We start from the raw sequence: 23,094 nt of genomic DNA, 5'->3' as shown, positions 1-23,094 counted from the left end.
AAATAGCATTGTAGATGTTTGAATTTGCACTGGAACCCAGGTTCTGAGCCCACGCCCCTAAAAACGGAGTGAAGATTTGGATGAAAATCATTGACATTTTTTGCAGCAAAAGATTTTTTAAAATCAGCTCTACATATTAGTTCGAATGTTTAAGCTAACATGGTTTATCCTAATGTGGACATGGCCTGTGTTTTTCAGGGAACCAGAACTGGAGCGCAACCGTTTTGCCCATGGTTCTACTTAGCACAGTCACAGTTTGGGGGGGGGGGGGGGGACGGGACATGTGTAACCCTGAGTCAGGATTTTGCCCCAGCCTTACCAGTACAGCAGTTTTATCTTTTTAATCATGCTTGTTCATATTGCAGAGAACTGTATTTCTGCTGCCAAATCCATGCTGAAGTATTAAAGATTTTAGGTAGGGATTTAGAAACCCAAGTCCCAGTGATTTTCTATGGGACCTCTGCACCGAAATCCTGAAGGCACTTTTGAAAACCCAGCCCTCTACGAACTACAATATGCAGAACACAGAACTTCCATTTCAGAAGTCTAACATTCAAGGTCAAGGCAAATTGCAACTGATTGTAGTGTAGATGGCTCAGGAGTGACACTGACATGCTGGCTTGCTAAACTATTGTCAAAATGCCATTTGGGGAACAAGAGGCAAATTACCATCAATGTTCCAACCACCTACACAGTCAAATAAAAACTAGTAAAACAATCGGTGTCTTAAATCCCTCAGTGTGACTTCTTAGAACAGAAATCCTATGATATTTAACTTCGGAGCAGCAAGCAGGTATCTCCAAAAGAAAGACTTACAAAGACAGGAGAGAGAATCTCATTCTCATACTGTTTTTTTTTAAATATCACAAAAAATGTTTTGGAATTTTTTTATTACCATATTAAGCAACACCTGGCTCCTCCGCCAGTCCTAAGAAGTGGTGATTGCAGTAGTATCTCAAATTGTGAACTTTGAATTATTCCAACAAAATAAAACATGAAATTTATCTTCATGTATGGAAATGCACAAGATCTAGAAAACCATGGTTTTTTTAAAATAAAGGTGTCCTTTTAGTAAGGAGGAAAAGGCAAACTAGGAAAAGAACTTAAGTAGAGAGATAAGACACACCCTGTTGTTATACAATTGCATGCCCATGGCATCTGAGAAGGCATTGGACATAATCTGTGGTATAAACCATGTTTTAAAAACTATTTAAGACCCTGATCCTGAAAAAAAGGGACTCGCAAGTGCAAATTTACTCACATGGATAAATGTTGTAAGTGTTTGCAGGATTGGGGTCTATCATTTCACAATGACAACAATTTGCTGCTAACTTGAAGATTACATAGATTAGATATCCATTTGGAGCCAGATTCTCAGATGGTGTAAATCAATCTGGCTCCATTGGCTTCAACAGAGCTCAGCTGGTTTAACCAGCTACAGATCAAGCTCTGTTTGTATTTCATAGAATCATAGAATATCAGGGTTGGAAGGGACCCCAGAAGGTCATCTAGTCCAACCCCCTGCTCAAAGCAGGACCAATTCCCAGTTAAATCATCCCAGCCAGGGCTTTGTCAAGCCTGACCTTAAAAACCTCTAAGGAAGGAGATTCTACCACCTCCCTAGGTAACGCATTCCAGTGTTTCACCACCCTCTTAGTGAAAAAGTTTTTCCTAATATCCAATCTAAACCTCCCCCACTGCAACTTGAGACCATTACTCCTCGTTCTGTCATCTGCTACCATTGAGAACAGTCTAGAGCCATCCTCTTTGGAACCCCCTTTCAGGTAGTTGAAAGCAGCTATCAAATCCCCCCTCATTCTTCTCTTCTGCAGGCTAAACAATCCCAGCTCCCTCAGCCTCTCCTCGTAACTCATGTGTTCCAGTCCCCTAATCATTTTTGTTGCCCTTCGCTGGACTCTCTCCAATTTATCCACATCCTTCTTGAAGTGTGGGGCCCAAAACTGGACACAGTACTCCAGATGAGGCCTCACCAATGTCGAATAGAGGGGAACGATCACGTCCCTCGATCTGCTCGCTATGCCCCTACTTATACATCCCAAAATGCCATTGGCCTTCTTGGCAACAAGGGCACACTGCTGACTCATATCCAGCTTCTCGTCCACTGTCACCCCTAGGTCCTTTTCCGCAGAACTGCTGCCTAGCCATTCGGTCCCTAGTCTGTAGCTGTGCATTGGGTTCTTCCGTCCTAAGTGCAGGACCCTGCACTTATCCTTATTGAACCTCATCAGATTCCTTTTGGCCCAATCTTCCAATTGGTCTAGGTCCTTCTGTATCCTATCCCTCCCCTCCAGCGTATCTACCACTCCTCCCAGTTTAGTATCATCCGCAAATTTGCTGAGAGTGCAATCCACACCATCCTCCAGATCATTTATGAAGATATTGAATAAAACCGGCCCCAGGACCGACCCTTGGGGCACTCCACTTGATACCGGCTGCCAACTAGACATGGAGCCATTGATCACTACCCGTTGAGCCCGACAATCTAGCCAGCTTTCTACCCACCTTATAGTGCATTCATCCAGCCCATACTTCTTTAACTTGCTGACAAGAATACTATGGGAGACCGTGTCAAAAGCTTTGCTAAAGTCAAGAAACAATACATCCACTGCTTTCCCTTCATCCACAGAACCAGTAATCTCATCATAAAAGGCGATTAGATTAGTCAGGCATGACCTTCCCTTGGTGAATCCATGCTGGCTGTTCCTGATCACTTTCCTCTCATGCAAGTGCTTCAGGACTGATTCTTTGAGGACCTGCTCCATGATTTTTCCAGGGACTGAGGTGAGGCTGACTGGCCTGTAGTTCCCAGGATCTTCCTTCTTCCCTTTTTTAAAGATTGGCACTACATTAGCCTTTTTCCAGTCATCCGGGACTTCCCCGGTTCGCCACGAGTTTTCAAAGATAATGGCCAGTGGCTCTGCAATCACAGCCGCCAATTCCTTCAGCACTCTCGGATGCAACTCGTCCGGCCCCATGGACTTGTGCACGTCCAGCTTTTCTAAATAGTCCCTAACCGCCTCTATCTCCACAGAGGGCTGGCCATCTGTTCCGCATTTTGTGATGCCCAGCGCAGCAGTCTGGGAGCTGACCTTGTTAGTGAAAACAGAGGCAAAAAAAGCATTGAGTACATTAGCTTTTTCCACATCCTCTGTCACTAGGTTGCCTCCCTCATTCATTAAGGGGCCCACACATTCCTTGGCTTTCTTCTTGTTGCCAACATACCTGAAGAAACCCTTCTTGTTACTCTTGACATCTCTGGCTAGCTGCAGCTCCAGGTGCGATTTGGCCCTCCTGATAACATTCCTACATGCCCGAGCAATATTTTTATACTCTTCCCTGGTCATATGTCCAACCTTCCACTTCTTGTAAGCTTCTTTTTTATGTTTAAGATCCGCTAGGATTTCACCATTAAGCCAAGCTGGTCGCCTGCCATATTTACTATTCTTTCGACTCATTTCTCTTGGTATGGGCAACTGTGCACTTATTTCTAGTCCTGGCAAGTTGCAAGATACTATGTCTTAAAATACAGGCAACTCTGATTTAGTGAAAAGTTATCTAGATAATTGAAATTCCACTAATAGTATTTTTTCTTTCACTTGAAGATCTATACAGAGCAACAATGGCTTTGATTTAACAAGCAGGACAAAATACAAGTAAGCCTCAGAACAATATTCTAAAGTAACCTCTCTCTAAAAATGGGCTAAACAAAAGAGATGATGGTGTATGGTTGTGTGAAGGTTTCGTAGGCACTTCTTTGAGATTTGACTCCCAAACTGCTATAAGCAGCAGCAGCCTTTTCTTTTGAACTCCACCATTTGTTAACTTTGGGGGGCAATGCTATGAGAAACACTTTTTAATAAAAGGAATACATTTTCAATTTAAGAAACCATTTAAGAAAGGAGGGAAAACTACTGCTGGTGTAAAATTGGCCACCACTTCCTAGTTTCAGAAAGATCAAAATTTTTTGATTTAGTTGGCGTGAGCGAGAACTATTTCCCCATCCCATTCCAAAAAACCTGAGCTCCTCAAGGGTCAGGTTTAACACTACAAAATATGTCCAAGCACCCCAATGCCTTCTCCTCTGGCAGGGTTCCACTGATAGCAACAGACCAAACCCTCTCAACAGAATTGAGATTTATGGATTTTTAAGGCCAGAAGGAACCATTATGATTATGTAGTCGAACCTGCTGCATAACATAGATTAGAAAATGTCACCCCTCTTGCAGACTACTCCCACTCACTGTTACGCCATCTCATTTCCTGTTAACAGCAGTGGGTGGTTCAGCCAGGCTGCCAGCCTGTTACAGTGTGTCATTCTGTTTTAATGGGATTTTGTGGTTGCTTTAGAGATTGGGGTCCACAGTGCCTGTTGCATGAGTGACACCACACTACACTAGCCTCTCAGTAAAATTATTTTGTTCTTTTGCCGATTGCTGCGGTGCTTATGTGGAGTGACAAAGAGAAACAAGTGAAATCATATATTTGTTTGCAGGCAAGGGGAGGAGTGTGCCGTGTATTTAATAAGGGTTTGGATGGTCTATTAAAACTGATTTTTTTTTTTAGACCTCCGAAGGGCTGCCTGTTAAATTTACTAAAATTGATAATCAAGAGACAAAGCCAGGGCTGCGAAAGAATTGCATCATGTGGAGTGTTCTCAACAGCAGCATTCTTACTGGGGAATTAATCCGCATGTAAACACATTAAGCAACTCAAGCTGAAATTCCGGATCTTGGAATCCAGTTATCTGTACCAGTGATATGCAGCCTTGTGGAGATGGAGACCCACCTTGCCATGAAATGGAGCAGCAGAGAGACACAGAATAACTACAAGAGTGATGCTGTAACACCACCTTGAGGTGTCCACATCATGACTTACATGGTCATGAAACAGTGTCCTCATGGACTCCTGCAACACTGCACTGCAATGGCAGGACATGGAGGGAACTGGGCTTGTTTAGTCTGCAGAAAAGAAGAGTGAGGTGGGATTTGATAGCAACCTTCAACTACCTGAAGGGGGGTTCCAAAGCGGATGGAGCTCGGCTGTTTTCAGTGGTGACAGATGACAGAACAAGGTGCAATAGTCTCAAGTTGCAGAGGGGGGTGGGGGTCTAGATTGGATATTACGAAACACTATTTCACTAGGAGGGTGGTGAAGCACTGGAATGGGTTACCCACGGAGGTGGTGGAATCTCCATCCTTAGAGGTTTTTAAGGCTCGGCTTGACAAAGCCCTGGCTGGGATGATTTAGTTGGTGTTGGTTCTGCTTTGTGCAGGAGGTTGGACTAGAGGACCTCCTGAGGTCTCTTCCAACCGTAATCTTCTATGATTCTATGACACCCCATAATGGTTCTTTTGTGGCTCATGAACAGTGTGGGCTTGGCTACACTTGCGAGTTACAGCACATTAAAGCAGCCCCGGGCGCACTAGCTCACTACCCATCCACACTGGCAAGGCACGTAGAGCGCTCTGACTACACAGCTACAGCGCTCCTGGCACTCCACCTTGGCGAGTGGAATAACGTTTTGTGTGCCCCCGCTGGAGCACCGCGGCACCAGTGTGGACGCCCTGGTCTGTCAGTGCACTCTGATCAGCCTCCAGAAGTGTCCCACAATGCCTGTTCCAGCCACTCTGGTCATCACTTTGAACTCTACTACCCTGCCCTCAGATGACCAACCGTCAGACCCACCCTTTAAATTTTCTGGGAATTTTGAAAATCCCCTTCCTGTTTGCTCAGCCAGGCATGGAGTGCTCTAAGTGAATCTTTCCAGGTGACCATGCCTCCACGCGCCAGGTGATCCCCAGTAGGGAGCAATGGCGAGGTGCTGGACCTCATCAGTGTTTGAGGGGAGGAAGCTGTCTAGTCCCAGCTGTGCTCCAGCCGTAGGAATTAAGATACCTTCGGGCAGATATCAAGGGACATGATGGAAAGGGGTCATGATCAGGATGTGCTGCAGTGCAGGATTAAAGTGAAGGAGCTGCAGAATGCCTACCGCAAAGCCCGCGAACCAAACAGCCACTCCAGTGCTGCCCCCGCAACCTGCTATTTCTACAAAGAGCTGGACGCGATACTTGGGGGCGACCCCACCTTCACTCCGAGTACCACCGTGGACACTTCAGAGCCCAGTTTAACAAGGCAGGAGGAGGAGCGAAGCAGAAGGGAGGGTGCTGAGGGAGAGGAAGATACCCCGGAATCCCTAGATGCATGTAGCCAGGAGCTGTTCTCGAACCAAGAGGAAGGTAGCCAGTCACGGCGGCCAGTGTTTGTCCTTCCCCAAACACCAGAGGAGGTTCCCAATAAGTGGCTTTTATTTTGGGAAGTAAGTTATTCGGAGTGGGCTCTTGGGGTGAGGAGGGTTAGGGCTGAATGCATGCCTCGATGCAGAATAGGGCGTTGATGTGCTCTCACATCACGGTAATCGGCCTTAGTGATCTCTTTAAAGGTCTCATCCAGAAGCTGGGCAATGCGCTTCCGCAGGTTTCTCGGGAGAGCCACTGTGGTCCTTGTCCCAGTAAGGTTAACTTGTCAGCGCCACTGTGCCATGAGGGATGGGGGGACCATTAGTGCACACAGGCAAGCTGCATATGGGCCAGGGTGGAAGCTGCATTGCAGTAGAAGACCCTCCCTTGCTTCCCAGGTCACCCTCAGCAGCGAGATATCTTCCAGGACGAACTCCTGTGGAAAATGTGGGGACAGTGTTCAGTATAAGGGCCCCCTACCGCTGTTGGCTCTCCCCAAGGCACAGAAACCCAGAGGACAGTACAGAGTGAAACAATCAGTCACGCTTGACCCTGTGCTTACTCACCATAACCCGTGCGTTATGTGCGCTCACTTTGGGATGGGCAAATTATGCCATTATGTAGACTGTGCTTGCCCTTAAGTATGGGGAATCATTGCCTCTGTGAAGTGTTGCATTTTGCCTTTACCGATGCAACCTTGAGACCTCAGTCGTCCATGTTATCACTGGCCGAAAGACTCCAAAGAATCAGAAAGAGGCCACATAGAAGCAAGGAAGACGTTGCATGAAGTAATGCAGCATTCAAGTAATGAAAATTGAGAAGTGCAGAAGAGGCGGGACAGTGAAAGGAAGATCCGCCAGCAGAATGAGGAGCACCGGCACAAAAGCGTGGTGCTCTGGCAGCAAAGCACAGATTGGCTGATAAGCATAACGGAGCGCCAAGCGGACTTGATCCAGACGCTCGTAGCCATGCAGGCGGAGCACTACCATGCCTGACCCCCCCCTGCAGCCCTTGTCCCAAAACTCTTTCCCTTGTGCCCCCATGTCACCTCCAACCCACTTTCCCCACTAGGATAGGAGAAAAATCTGAAGCGCAGAGTGTGTCCGGGGCAGAGGGAAATGTCTGGACATATACACAGCAGAGAGGGTTGAAAAATGGTGAGAATTTTTTTATGAAATGTTTCAGAAATATTTTCACACTTTTTTTGGTTAAAAATATGGAAACATTTTGACCAGCTCCATTACAAAGCCTAAGTCAACAAAGCACTGAAAGGACAGAAAAATTGTAACAGGCGGAGGTCCTGGAGCAAGAAATCTTATGCATTTTGGCTCATAACATTCAATTAGGGGCTACACATCTCCAACATTTTTAGCCTCCTAATGATTTTCCAGTTACAAAATAAATAGATCAGAATTGTAGCTAAAAAGTGATTGTATTGTACTCCAGACAAACAATGGAACAGATTCTTCCACTGACTTCAGGGGAGTTATTCCTGGGAGGAACTTAGCTCAATGGGTTTGTTCAAAAGCTCTAGAAAAGTTCTTGAAAAAGTCTGAAACAAAGTTTTCGAAGCCTACAATTCCTTGAGTTCTTCCATTAATATTGAAAGGACAGAGACTGTTAGGAGAAGACTGGGAGTGGAACTATTTTGTGTAAAGGCGAGTTTCTTAGGCATGCCTAGATGAACAGCTAGCGACTGGCAAGCTGGGGTGTAAAAGCTACAACAGCGCACTAGCAGGCCACACAGTAATTATCTGCGTGGACCATGCTACTGCGTGCTGAAGGCTTCCTAACGTGCAGTAGCAGGGGCCATACAGACAGTTAATATGCAGCACACTAGTACACTATAGCTTTACACCTCAGCTTGCCATGCACTAACTGTTCATCTAAACAAGCCTGTAGTCCTAAAGAGAATTTCATGGAAATATTTTAGAGCCATATGGTTTCATGCTGCTGAATCAGAGATCAACAGGCATGTAGTTTAGATGGCTGCATGAACAAACTGAATTTGCAATTAACAACGGAAGACTTGAGGAAATAGTAACAGGATGGTCAAATATGTTACTGGTATTGCTGCAAAAGTGGGACTTGGATCTGAGGCAAATCCCCAGCTGATTTCAGCAGTGTGATATCAAGCAATTGGCTTTTTAATTCAACATTGGCACTAAAAGCTCAGACCCATGAGGTGCTGAATATCTTCAACTCCTACTGAAGTCAGCAGAAATGGAGGGCGCTCAGCATGTTGCAGGATCAAGGCCCAGCTCAAAAAGGGCAAAACTGACAGAATGACATGGCGGGGATATGCACCACCAAGCAGCAGCCCCTTCCTGAAAGTCACCTGCTTAAACCTCCCTTGAACAGCACAGCCCGCCTATAGAGTTTTTAGGCCTAGGATAGTTGCACTGAATTAAAAAAGGTCATATTAAAAATGTTACTTTTAAAATCGAAGTACAAGAAAATCAGTTCCCCCTTTACATACCTGCACATAGGGTACCCAGACAGCAAGTGTGAAAAATCAGGATGGGGTGGGGGGTAATATGAGCCTATATAAGAAAAAGCCCCAAATATCGGGACTGTCTCTATAAAATCAGGACATCTGCACAACACCCGGGTTCACCTGCTATGTTCCTGTTACAAGAATTGATAACTTCAACTGAACCTTCCCCTCCCCATCTGCACTCATGTACAGCAATCAAATCAGTTTTAAAAGATGTATTTAATGAAGATTTTCATTTCACTGCACAACTAGTAGGTTTTCTGGCTCACTATTGTATATCTAGGCTTGTGCTTCTTTATCTTAACTCTAGGATTTCTTATAGTTTCAACCAATTTACAGTCTCTTGTTATTTGCACTAAATCATCTTAGTATTAATTCCAAAAAATCCCTTACTGTACAATGTGATAACCACAGTTAAGTGTTGTCAAAGCAATTCCCTGGCTGCTATATCAATTGGTTAACATCCCTGAAAACCCCAAGTGCCTCAACCCATATGAAAGCCACATCCAACATGAAAAAAAAATATAAATATAGCTCCTGCTAAACCAAATCCTCAGTGTAAGAGGACCAACAAGGCTTAGCAACAAACAGAGAATGTAAGAAAATCTGTTGAAATATACACCACCACCACTCAGCTTAGAGCAATGACACTCAATTCAGTGAGCAAAGTGAAGAGATGTTCAGGAAAAAGTCTGGATTTTTTCCCAAGCTTAATATCTGAATCAAAAAGGGCTATTTGTCATTCCACTTCCTCAACACTTAGATCAATCGGGGTTCCCACAAGCAAGAACAATTAATGCAAAACATATCAATGGTTAAGAACAGACATCGCTCCAAGCTCCAGAAACAGTAACCCAAGCCAATACACAGGAAAAAAATGAATGCTTCTGACAAGGATCAAATCCCTTTGTAGAATTTCAGTAGTAGAACTCCACAATCCCCCTTGATCTAACATACTTCAAGAGCTAATTCTCAAATTCAAAGGCCTGACCTACTTCCCTAGATATCAACTGCAGCACTGCTAAAGTAGCAGTTACGCTAAGGAAGTGCTGTAATTCCCAAGGCAACTTCTTGAAAGTAATCAAGTTCCCCAAAATGTGAAACTGTATTGGATTGGTATATCTGATGTCATGAGATGAAATGATGTATTCTGTGAATCACCTTTTGTACTCAAGCTGCCCTCAGCACTTCACACGATAATGAGCTGGGCAATGCAGAGTCAGACAAACGTGCCCACTGCCGCATGCTTCCTCCCCCAGATATGTAGCTTTGCTCTGTTGATCAGTTCATGGGTGTGGGTCTATTGCCCCACTTCCTTCCTGCCCCATGTGAGAGGACTTCCATACCATGGGACTTGACAGCTCCCCCCAGGCAGCCAGCCAGCCACACACACACACACACACAGATAGTCACAATCTGGCCCCGAGACTGGAGTTTCTTTTCTACCTTTATCATTTGACCCTTATTGATCAGTTTTAGAAATCTTTTGTATAGGGGGCTAACACACACACACAGGCCAAAGGCTGATCATCTCATCCAGGGGAGGAGCACATGTTCTCGTTTGCATGAGTCAAGCAGGATTTGGCCCACTGATATTACATCTCCATAGCACTCCTTCCCAGACAGTGGTTTTTTAGTAGAAGAGTTGGTCAAAAAATGGAATTCCCATCCTGTGGGAACTTTTGAGATTTCCAAATTTTGTATTGTCGTGAATCAGGATGAAAAGTAGAAATCTTAGTGTTTTGTTAAATGAAATATTTTTCTTCAGCATCATCAAACCATTTAATTTAGACTTAATTGTTTTGACTGTTATGTTACAAATTGTAACAAATTATAAAAGTCAGGACAATAAAGTAAACATGAAATGTTTTCACTCTAACAAATGAAAAAAATAAATAATTTACCATAGAAAATTTTGATGAAATCAATACATTCTGTGAAACGCTCACTTTTGTTAAATCAGCATTTTTCAATGGAAAAAGTGTTCCAAAGTGAAATTTCTGACCAGCTCTAATTAATAGAATTAACATAATTGAGTAATGCATTTTCTCAAATTCTGTGCCACAGATTAAATCGATTCTCAATTCTGTTTGTATAAACATTCAGAGTTGCTATGGAAATATATTAAGGACAAATTTCACATGTCCCATATTGTTTCCAACAGCAATGCACAAAAGAAAGCTCATTGCTCGAGACAACAGGTGAAGATAAATCACTTTGGAATATCTACACCTTTTGTAAAAGAGACTCTGTCCTCTATGATTTTAATTATCCTGTTACCTCACATTATCTGTTCATCCATATTATTCCATGTCACTAAAGGACTGAATAAAACAAGAGAACTGCTATATAGATGTAAGTCATGAAATATTAAAATACCATTTTAAGCACTCCCCTGTTAACAGATAAAATGTTATGAAAGAATAAATTATTTCTAAGAGGTTTCACCAGATCAATACATTTTATTTTAAAATTAATCTTAGGGTTGAAAAATACCATGCCTGCATTTGAATAAATACAGTTGAAACCTCTGGTTACTTCCTGTGTTTTTCTTAAATCTTTATGTTGAATACACATTTCTTAGGAGCAATAATTCAAAGTAATCATTAGGACCAGTTCCTGCTTGAAATATGCTTTCAACTAACTACTTCCATTTGAATGGCAATTTTGATAAAATGACATTTTTAGAAATGAGTTTAATATGACTCAGACCTTGTCTATGCATTTTTAAATGTGTCTGTTCCCATTTGCAGGGTTTGGTGTTTTTTTGTTTTGTTTTTTGTAAATCCATGTATATTTGTTATTATTCTTTTAACAACTATAAATGGAAAGAATGAGATAATGAATGAGCTCTGCCTAGAACTAAAGGAACACTATTACTTTAAAATCATGTAATTAAGAAGTCCTTGGAAATGATGCTTGAAGTATAATTTTCTTTTCACTTTTTGCATTTCTCTCATTTTGTACTTTGTATATAAAACAGTTTCATTTCTGCTTAAAGGACTGGGCTCAGCAAAGCACTTATATACATGCTCAAGTATTTTGCTGAACTAAAACCATAAATAATTTCTGGACAATTTTACTTTTAAGTTTTACAGCATTAGTATAATGCTATCATTTTTGTGTTGCAAACAACGCAGAGAAACATTTCTTAACATGAAACTTTCCAGTGCAATTTTTAATTAAAGAAACTGGAAACATATCTACTGATCCTTGGTTCAGTAAAAACAAATTTGGGGCCATATATAAACCTAAGGATCTGTATTTATAAGATCTTTTGTTTGCTAAAACACAAATATTTATGTACTATACCTGATATTTTCCTAATATCCTGCACAATTAAATAATTTCAGGTTTATTTTTATGAAGAGATAGGCCTCAATTCAGCAAGGCCCTTAAGCATATGTTTAAAGTTAATTTACGTACTTAAGTTAGGAACTTCAATGAACGACTCACATACTTAAAGTTCATATAGAGTCCAAGCCCAGAAAGGCTTTTTGTGAGGAAAACTAGAAAGCCTCTTCTTGGAGACTGAGTACTTTCCAACTTTTCCCTCAAAGTCTGGGTGAATGCAGTGCCCAGGTAGGCAGTGCACTATGCTCAGTCAGAGATTGATGTATAAAGGAAGTCCTCCTGACCTGGGTCTGAGGCCTGGCAAAGAGATCTCTCCAACATAAGGTGTTTGACCCTAATCTTCTGGGTCTTGCTGGCCCTGCTCTTAAGGGTTGAATGAAAACTGCACTTCTGAGAGATGTGCGTGCGCCCCAGGCAACGGGTGCATCAGGAATGACTGTTGCAGATTGGAATAGCCTCTTGGCAAGTGAGACAACTTTGAATCCCAGTGACCCTAGCATACCTCCTCAACGGAGGAAGAACCTCCCCAAATGTGAGGGGGAGGGGAATAAAGAGCACAAGGAATAATGAGCCTCTTTAGGAAAAACAAACTGAACTATACTAAACAATGAACTCAACTCAATTCTAACAACTAACCAAATGCTAGCCCAGCCAAGCTCAACCAATTGAAGCAGGCATGCTGAACACTCCATCTCAGGCAGAGGTGACTGAGAAGAAACTGAGTGAGAGTGGTTCGCCCACAAGCCCTATACAGCCTAAGCACAGTGCACAAGGACATGTAGGGCACATGCGTGGGCCAAATCGGCCTAAAATCTCTGTTTGAAGGTGCATGCACACCTGAAGTGGAGCACCCACAAGGATACTAGTCAAAGAAAGGCCTAATGGTGGAACAATTTACTGAAGATTTCTGAGGGCAGAACATTGCCCAGCACAGCTTCACTATTTGTTTCTGTACCTGTATATGTAATTGACACCTTAACAGGTCCGTTAACACCTCAGTCACTGACAAAAACCCAGAGCAGAAAAGGAAGAATCGCTTGTTAGTTCTATTGAAAACTCAACCAAATTAAGTTAATCACAGGTAAAAAGACAAACCAATCTGATAACTTTCAACAAAACTAATAATAATAAAAGACAATTCAACAATTTCTCAGTTAAGCATATAGGGTTTGAATGCAGAATAAGGTCTATACTTTTTAAAATGTGTGCCACGTAAAAGCGGCAGTTTATGAATAATAGAGTGTGTAACTACTCTTCACAGATGTTAGCAAACACAATGAAATACCCTGATATTGTTATTTACCAATTGCCTCTGACAAAACATGTTTCCCTTCACTTTTTTATATTTAAATTGAGGGGGAAGTAATTTTAACAATATATTCTTATGAGTATGGTAAATCCTTTTAAATCCTCTTAAATTCACAGCATTTAAATAATTTGTAAATAGAATTTTCTCATGGCTCTGCCCTTTCCATAATATGCAATCTAATCATGCAAAATAAATCAAAAGGTAATACAGAAGACTAAAAGGCAACAATAAAAAAGGTCAGAAGGTGACCCACATTACTAGAACACACAGCTCTTGTTATGGAATTGTTGGTAGAAACGCTATAGTTAAGGTTACATTGAAATATGCACTTAAAACAGGACTAAAATCCCTCCTGTTTCATACTTCAGTAAAATAGGATGTAGCCTCCAAATTGGCACAATAATATTTCAGAAGGCAACTGATTTTTCCATGTAATTGTTTGGTTTTTGTTTTGTTTTCAGAAAAATATTAAATTAATTGAGATTTGCAGATTTAGGTTAGAAAACCAAGCAGTTCTAGTAATTACACTGCAAATATGCCAATGGGCCAAATCTTGTTCACCTTACTCATGAGTGTAGTCTTCTTCAGCTGAAGTAAGGTAAATCGTCTTTGACCCATCATTTCTATCTGATCTAATGTGCCCAAAGATATATTGATTTATTATAAATATTTTGTATGCTTTCTAATTAATGCATGGCAGAGGCGCTTTGCTTCAGTGTAACTTGGTTTTCGGAGCACAAGTATTGATAATCTCTAGAGTAATTAGGAGACTAAACTGTTTTCTGAACAGATTTTTATGAGCCTGCCTCTCTCTCCCCAGCTTCCAGAGTGAGCCAATTAAATCCTCTATTTCATAACATTCTGGACCCGAATCTTCTTTCCTCTCTGTTTACAGCAATGTTACTGCACTGATTTCAGTGAGGTTACTCCTGATTTATACCAGCAAAAGAGAAGAATCTAGCCTACTGAGACAATATTTGCATTCCTGAGGCTTTACAATCCTACTTGTCTGGTAGGACAAACACCACTTATTAGCTGTGAGTTTTTATAAATGAACACATTCTACTCACAGGTGAGTTTAAAGGAACCAGTACTGTATAGCAATTAAGAAGTGCTTCCGGATACCTAAAAGTGTACAGTTCTGATCACTGCAGGGGAGGTAACAATGTGTAATTTTCACAGCTCTACAATTATTATTATTCTGCCTAAGAGCTTATTGGCATTACAAGGTGAAAATACTTCATAAATACTGAAAGTGGCACATATTTTTCATCTGTTAACTCTTGGTTTTTATACCAAGACATGTCAGAAAACTTACCTTTCTGCCTCCTGTGTTTATGCGAAGTGGAGTTAGGAAAGGGTCAAAGATCATATGGCTGGTTTCTATATTGACAGGTGATTGCCTTTTCCCAACAGAGCAAAGATTCCAGGCTGAGTTCACCAATCCCCAAAAGGAAGGAACTATAAGTGGGGAAAAAAAAAAAGATACAAATTTAAGGAAGAATCTGGAGGGAGGAAGAAAAATCCACACAAAACAGATGTGGAAACAATTAAACTGCTTCTTGTATTGTCTGTGCTCACAATATAATCAACTCAAGAAAATTAATCAAGTAACTGAATTTTAATGCATGATACACAGACACCCAAATCTGAGATGAGATATTTTAATATCAACAAAGGAGATTTTTTTTTTGGCCCCTCTTAAGCTCTCTGGACTTAATCATTCCGGATTTAGCTGTAACTAGCTCATCTGCTATTACTGGTATAGAATGTTTGCTTTTTCTCAACAGGCACTTGAATATCTCATATCCTCATGCTCATTTTACATGTATACACTGCACTTATTCCTTGGACTGAGGCCAACATGTAGCCACTCAAAAAAAAACTAAAACAAGTTGCAATATTTGGTACACATTGACAATAAGAATAATGTATTAGAAAAGACATGGATATGTCACTATTCCACAAAATATTCATGTTCCGTAGACAAGATCTATTTGTCTCTTTTTGATTCACACAATTCTCTCATACACACACACGCACACCCCCTTTATAAAAATGTTAAATAGCAGAAGGGCCAAGAACCAATCCCTGCAGAATTCCATTGGAAACACACACACTCAATGAGAATTCCCCGCTTACAATTACATTTTGAGACTTATCAGAGAGACAGGCAGAGTTTTTATTCCATTCAGTGGATTAAGAGAAATCATTGATTTGTGACTAGTACTCAGACCCGGTGTTGAGTTACTCTTGAGGGTGGTATGGCCTCATAAGGAGGTGGAAGAAAAGTGTGTCTGATGGGCAGCAATATATAATACCCCTCATGTAACACATGGGCCACACTGCGTAGCTAACCTGGATTGGAAGGAAGTTGGGAGATGATGCTCGACCTTAACTCTGCCCCTGTACAGTTGCTGAAAGAAAACGTGCATGATATTGTATTTTATTTGACAAATAGTATGTGCCCCCGTAATTAAAGAATGTATCATAATGCATGGAAAGGGACAGAGTTAAGTTTGTGTTTCCAGCCTAAGCTGTGGTACTCCATATCCAGAGCATTTAACCATGCAACTGTAACATTTGTATGAGTTTTTTTCTGTGCCAATAACATACTATGTTGAGTTTTCATAGATGTTGATAATAATGCTACCCTGTTCATTGTTGCTCTAGACTGCGTTTATATTTATACCAGCCACAAACCCTACACAGCTATTTCAGAGCTACAAACAACTCCAACGTTTAGGGTGGTTTAGATGAAGGATTTTGGTTTGAGCCCCAATATTTGATTTCACTAAGAAAACTTTATACAAAACTAGAATGACTCACTTTTTTGTGCAGCACAGACCAAACAAATATACACAGAACATGAGGGGAAAACGTTTTACAGCTGTTGAGTATTTTCTCATTTCTGCAGTGTGATGAAATATATCAGCCACAGATATTCTCAGCTCCTCTTTTTCCTGCAATAACTGAAAATTCAGTTTCCAGGGTCTCCTTCTGTTAACTCTTTGATCTCATGATATAAGAGGTGGGTGAGCTCAGAAATCATCAGGAAGAGATTGAAGTAGCAGAACAGCTGTAACGAACATGGATCTCTTCCTAGTACACTGATTTCCAATTTAATAGATACCCATCCGGGCCCATAATGAGGTGGTCTAACCTCGTCATCAGAGATCGGGCAGAGTCAGGTTCGCAGTCAGAAGTCACACTAACGGTCAGAGTCCAAAGCCATGTGAAGGCTCAATCCAGAGTTAGAGTCAGAAGCCACACCAAGGGTCAGTGCCAGGGTTGGGTTGCCAACTGTCTAATACCCTTGCCCTGCCCCAAGGCCACACCCCTGCCCTCACCCTTTTCTGAGACCCCGCCCGCACTCACTCCAGCCCCGCTCCCTCAGTCACTCGCTCTCCCCTACCCTCACTCACTTTCACTGGGCTGGGGCAGAGGGTTGGGGTGCAGGATGGGGTGTAGGCTCTGGGCTGCAGGGTGGGACAGAGGGGTTCAGACTGTGGGAGGGGGCTCCAGAGGCTGACCCTGGGGGAAGGGGTTGGGGTGCAGAAGAGGATTTGGGGTGCAGGCTCTGGGAGGGAATTTGGGTGCAGAAGGGGGATCAGGGCTGGGGCAAGGGATTGGGATGTGGGAGGGGATACGGGCTCTGGGAGGGAGTTTGGGTGCGGGAGGGGGCAGGGGCAGGGGTTGGTGTGTGGGAGGGGATTTCGGGTTCAGGCTCCAGCCAGGCGGTGCTTACCTTGGGTGACTCCCGGAAGCAGCAGCATGTCCGGCAGTGGCTCCTAGGCTCATGGGCAGCCAGGCGGCTCTGCATGCTGCCCCTGCCTACAAGAACAGCCCCTGCAGCTCCCATTGGTTGCGGTTCCCCGTTCCCTGCCAATGAGAGCTGCTGGATCAGAGCTGGGGGTGAGGGCAGTGTGCGGAGACCCCCTGGCCTCACCTCCTCCGAGGAGCTGCTGCCAGACATGTCGTAGTTTCCGGGAGCGGTGTGGAGCCAGTACAAGTAGGGAGCCTGTCTTAGCCCCGCTGCGTGACTCGACTTTTAACTGACTAAAATCTCCCAAACTGGGATGGTTGGAGTCAGTAGCCATGCCCACAATTAAGCTGGAATCAGAGTCAGAAGTCATGCCAAGGGTCAAGCCTGAGTCAGTCACTGGAATTAGAGTGAGGAAGCAGGAACAAGGAGCGGAAACCAGGTGAAGAGGCAGGAAATGGGAACAAGGATCAAGGCGTTATAACTGGAGCAAGGAGCAGGAGCCAAGCAGGGAGACAAACTTGGTCTGGTAAGCAGAAGATCTAATGACTCATTGCTCTGACAAAGGATGGGACAGGAACAGAAAGATTTATGCCTGGTGGTGTCTAATCAGTAGGCTGCTGCCAGCCACCTGATGCAGCGGAGTCTGTGGATGTAGCCTCTGGCAATGGAGTGTTAGCTGCAGCTCCCTCATCTGACCTTGCGGTGTGGTGGTGCAGAGGGTAAGGTTCTCGCTTGGCAACTCCACAGGCCTGGACTTGAGACCTGTGGCATCTGACACCATCAAACAGTCTGATTTCAGAAGGTTTTGTGGCAGGACGCTGTTAAAAGCAGAGTTCCTGTCCTTCCTTCTGACACACAACACCTGGTAACCCATGCAAACAGGTACACCAGGATAAACCTCATGCTTCACTCCATCCCCAACAAAATGACTGGGTGAAGTCCCTGTAACATGTATATCCCACTTGACATGTTATTTCCATCATGCTTGAAAAGCTTTTGTTAATGACATGATACTGACAGTCAAATACTGCCAAGAACTTCTCCAAATTACACTAATGATCGAGGGGGCTGCTGCAAATGAGTGAATTTTACAAAATAGCACATCAGGAACAAGATGTACTGTTGCACATGTATTTTGTCAATTGTAGCAGTACTTCCTCATTTCCAACTAAATGCACTGTAGCATATTTTCTAAAAAGTGACGTTTTAGTACCACAAGACCTCACTATTCTGTTTAATGTTGTCTGGGAGAAAACTCCTGCTTTTTCATGTTATAGGTAATAGGTATTCAAGTTTAGCCAAATTCTCCTTGATATATTCTAACACTATAGCAACTAAAATAAGACTTTTTGCATTACCATGTGCTAATGCAAAACGCACTAGTGCCAATGGTGGAACTTCAGACCTATAACTTCGAAGAGGTGGAATATTCATTAGGAGGCTGTAGCTATGTGAATGGCTTCTCAGAGTTACTGAGATTTCTGATGGGAGAAATGCATTTGCTAAAGGGAATAAAGAATACACAATGAATACTGTACAATTTTTTTGCAAGCTTTACAAAAATACATTTTACAGATGATGATGGATAATGCAGTAAAGAATACCAAGCAAAGTACAGAAGTGGTGACTTTCACGATGGCCAATTATTTCAAGAATTAAATGATGAAACAAGGAACATCCAGGGGGAAAAAAAAGCATGGAGGCTCTTTGAAAATGGCTGCCGTAAGTGCTTGTTTTATTATGTTCTTTCTGATTTTGACAGGGCAACCTTGTATCTTGCATGCTGCCTGTCACAAAAGCACACTATGATTTTCACGAAGTTAGTCTTCACATTAGGATGGTGCTCAGGAAAGACTGTGTGGGTCACCATGACATTAAATTTGTCCTGCAATCTTTTATATTTTTTTTTTAACTGCCAAGATAGTTCACTTCTAAGAGCCACACTGGTGTATGTATATAGCTTCCTCTGTTTATTTCATTTACCATTGCAGTGTCTTCTTTATGTATATTCTCAGTGAATGGAGGGTTACCCTTGAGTCCTTTAATGAGTACAATGACAGAGTCTTTTGATTGAACAAGTAATCCTCCTCAAAGGGCAAGTCCTCCACACTGGTCTGTACTTCACAGGATAAACATGAGGATGGAGCCGGGAATCCGCGTACATACTGACAGCAGTTGCCTTCAATCTACAGTAGTGGTTTTCAATCGTTTTTCACTTGTTGACCGCTAAAAATTTTTGAAAGGAAGTGCAGACCCCTTTGGAAATTTTAGTTTGTGGACCCCCAAGGCTCTGCAGACCACAGGTTGAAAACCACTGATCTAGAGGCTGTATTTTCTGTGTCTACTGCAACTTGAAGAGATTATTAGACTACCTTCATCGATAAGGGCTTAGAACTGTACTCTTTCCTCCTGAGGGAGTTTGTCCCTAAATTCCAAAAACTTAGAGTAGCTGATGAAGTCATACTTTGCAAGTAGCACCTGATAAACTGGCTGTTCAGAATTGTAGGCTGCTACATGTAAATATGTAAAATTTTTCTCTCTGTGGCCCAGGCATTTGGCCTCTTCCTATGAAGGTGTAGATCTTGTATGTTGTTGTCTACCTCTTTCTGTAGCAGCCTGAACAAGCAGGCAGTTGGGAACAGTTGTGTGAAGAATGTTCCTCCCAAGGCATTAGTCTAAGTTCTTTTTTCCACCCAGTAAGGAGTGGGTGAACTTGATCCTGAGGCATGCCACACCACTTTGGCTCGCTCTAGGATAGCCTCGTTGACTGGGAGCACTATTCTAGTTGGCCCTTTATTCCGCAAAATGTCCAGGAGTTTTTGGAATAATTCTTTGATTTCTTCCAGGGGAATCTGGGGGGCTTTAACAATCTTTCTTAACAACCCCTGAAACTGTTTGTGATTGTCCAGCAGCAAATGTAATTCTGTAGCAACTGCCTTATCAGGAATGGAAGACTATATGCTTGATGGTATCAGCATTTACCACTAGATCTGCCTCTTTTTCTTCTTCCCCTGTGGGCTCCAGAAACAGTTCAGGCTGGTCCCTCAATGGAAAGGGATGGTAAGCGGCTCAATGAGATCATGCAGACTCAGGGTAATGCCTGTATGGGTTCCACAGTGCCCAGTATAAACAGTGAGAAGGGTCCAGTAGGGGTTTAGGTGGACCCCAAGGCATAGGGTACCACGAGTCCCAGGGAGAGGGGTACCCCATCTTACATGGTCATGTCAGGCCCCAGAAGATCCTAGAACATCTATCAGTACTGATGGCTTTTGGAGGAGATGACAACCATCCTTCTCCCATATCAGAATCACCCTATGAAGAAAATGTGGACTCCCTCTCCAAAGTTGGTGCCCTCAGAACTGTCAGAACTGTCAATGAGGAAATAACCTGATTAGTAGAGGGAATAGGAGACTGGCTTCTTTCATAATGTTCATGGAGTCCTGAACACCTTTGTAAGAATGTGTTCTGATAGGATGGGAGAGTCCAGATCTGGCAGGATGGTAATGTCCTCCAAAGTGGCATATTTGTGGGGTTATGAGGCGTTTTCTTCCTGTAAATCTTCCTACGTTGGCTCAGAAGCATACGTTGGTACTGACAATGCATGGGCTGGTTGTCTGTCCTTTGCTGGTACCAGTCATCGTACCAGTTTAGGCTCACATAAAATATTTACAGGTTTGATGCAGGAGAATCAGGTTTGTGGACAGCAGAATACCATACAGCAGTAAGAAGGTGCTGGAGAGGCAGTTGATTCACACTACATTCAGCACCATGACAGCAATGTCCAAGGTGGTCATCGGATTCTTACAGTAGCAACAAAACTTTAATCAATCCATCACTCACATTACTGTAGTCGAAAAAAATTAGAATGATTGACAGGATTTATCAGGATATATACAATATGGAAAAACATAAGCCAATAAAATTACTGACAGACAGGTAGGTTTTGCACACAAACCAATTATCATGTTTCACTAATGAACTAATTTCTTAGTTTGTCAACAGTATGTAATGGACAAAAAAATTGCATAGCCCAAGTAAACCAATTTACTTGACCATCTTTATATGAGAATATTTTAAATCTATTATGCTCAACTCCTTGGAGCACACACCACCCTATTTTGCAAAAGCTACTCTCTCAAGCTAATTTGCATGCAGTCTACACAGACACTGCAATCTCATTTAAACAAGGTTTTCCAGATACTGGTCATTCTGCCAAAAGTTTCAGCATACCAGTCATGTCAGCCCTGCCATCAGCTATAAATCCCAGTAAATTCCCTTTGCTAAGGATCCAGTTTGCCACAGAAACATGCCAGGCATGCATAATATGTTATTCACTTTTCCAATGCAGGACACTAGCCAGCTCAAAGTATATCCATTTCTCAGAATCAGGGGAATAAAATGGAGAAGATAAGAGTTTAACACTGGCACATCAAAGGCAACTGCTGATGATTTTGACAACCTTATCTGAATACTGGATGAAAGGGGGAATCATTTTTATTAGGTATATGCAAAGATGCTTGAGACACTTACTTGTGGCCTGTGTCACACGACAGCTGCCTTTTTGATCAATTTGTGGATAACATATTACAATGAGATATAATGAAACACTTTGGTATCAGCATCCCACAATAAAATTAAGAATTCTGATGCCTTTTACCAAATTTGAACATATCGAGAGTGATATATCAATGTCCAGAATACTAAATAAAGGATGGATTGCTACTCTGCTAGTGCTACATCTGTCTGCTATATTCAGGCCCTAAAAATAAAGTTTCTTATTACGTGTTCATAGTCTGCACTTGCTGTGACAGCCTGGAAGGATGTACTATACCTGATAAGAAAGCATCACCCCATCACCTTGCAAACACAAAGCTCTCAACTTCACAAACTATGGAGAGCTTAAATATACTTGCAGTTACTTTGAAATATGCCTACAGTTGGCGAGATGCGGCTCTGCGGGGATTCTGCACCAACAATGTAATCTTCACTTCTGAGCCATAAAACATACAAGTCTTTATTTAAAATTAAAATCTCATCTCTCTTCCCCTCCCATCTGCTGATTTACGGCCCCATTCTCAGTTCTCAGCCATGATTAATACCTCTTAGGAGACATTATTAATATGTTTAAAGTCTAAAAAGAACCCTAACGTTCCCTCCCTTAATGTTCCATCTCACTGCTCACAGATTCACAGCCCTTCCTGTTTTCAGCCCCACTTCAGTTTACAATTTTATTAACCCTTTCACCCTTGCTCTGCTACTGACCTCTTTTACAACTCCCACAACTCTCTCAATATCAACATTTCAGAAGTGATGAATCTTGTACATGTGATAGCAAAAGAGAGGGGTACATTAGCCAGCAAGGAAGCAGTAAGGCATTATAAATCATAATAATGCAGGCCGTGCAAATGATGTCTCGTTCCCAGTACAGAACAATTACATAATATCTACAAAATACCACAAAATCTTGCAATGTTGCTGCCAAACTCAAAGTTCAACATAATTTTGTGTGAGATAAAATAGCATATTTCATGAAGACTGCTTTTCACAGTGCTTTACAGATTTCAGTGAGAGAGCTAGTGAGGTAAAGAATAGCACAGGGAAAGGGAAGTTTATAGTGAGAAAAAAGAAACTTGGAAGTGAGATAGGATATGAGGCTGTGAGATGAAGGGTGGTCCATTCGTTAAGGAGCTAGCATAGGACTTGGAGACCTGGTTTTGAGTCCCTTTTCCACCGCAAGCTTCCTGAGTGACGCTAGGCAAGTCACTTAGTTTCTCTGTGCCTCTGTTTCCTACCTGTAAAAAAGCTGGAATAATAGCACTGCCCTATTTCACAAGGGTGTTGGTGAAGTTAAGTACATGCCAATTGTGAGGCGCTATCGCTTAGAGCTATGTCTTCACTGCAAAGTTAACTC

The 23,094-nt window shown here is 42.4% G+C and overlaps 1 protein-coding gene across 3 annotated transcripts in view; it reads right to left on the bottom strand.

Annotated features, from left to right (window-relative positions):
- CA10 (carbonic anhydrase 10) overlaps positions 1 to 23,094 on the bottom strand; it is a 339,096-nt gene that overhangs the window by 203,063 nt on the left and 112,939 nt on the right. For all 3 annotated transcript variants that reach the window (XM_073310788.1, XM_073310787.1, XM_073310786.1), the window contains one exon: positions 14,736 to 14,878. In XM_073310788.1, coding sequence (XP_073166889.1) covers positions 14,736 to 14,878 — 143 coding nt within the window. The remainder of the gene's footprint in view (positions 1 to 14,735; positions 14,879 to 23,094) is intronic.

Source organism: Lepidochelys kempii, chromosome 14 (genome assembly GCF_965140265.1).
Source record: "Lepidochelys kempii isolate rLepKem1 chromosome 14, rLepKem1.hap2, whole genome shotgun sequence".
Classification (NCBI taxonomy): domain Eukaryota; kingdom Metazoa; phylum Chordata; order Testudines; family Cheloniidae; genus Lepidochelys; species Lepidochelys kempii.
This window is presented reverse-complemented; position numbering and strand designations above follow the sequence as displayed.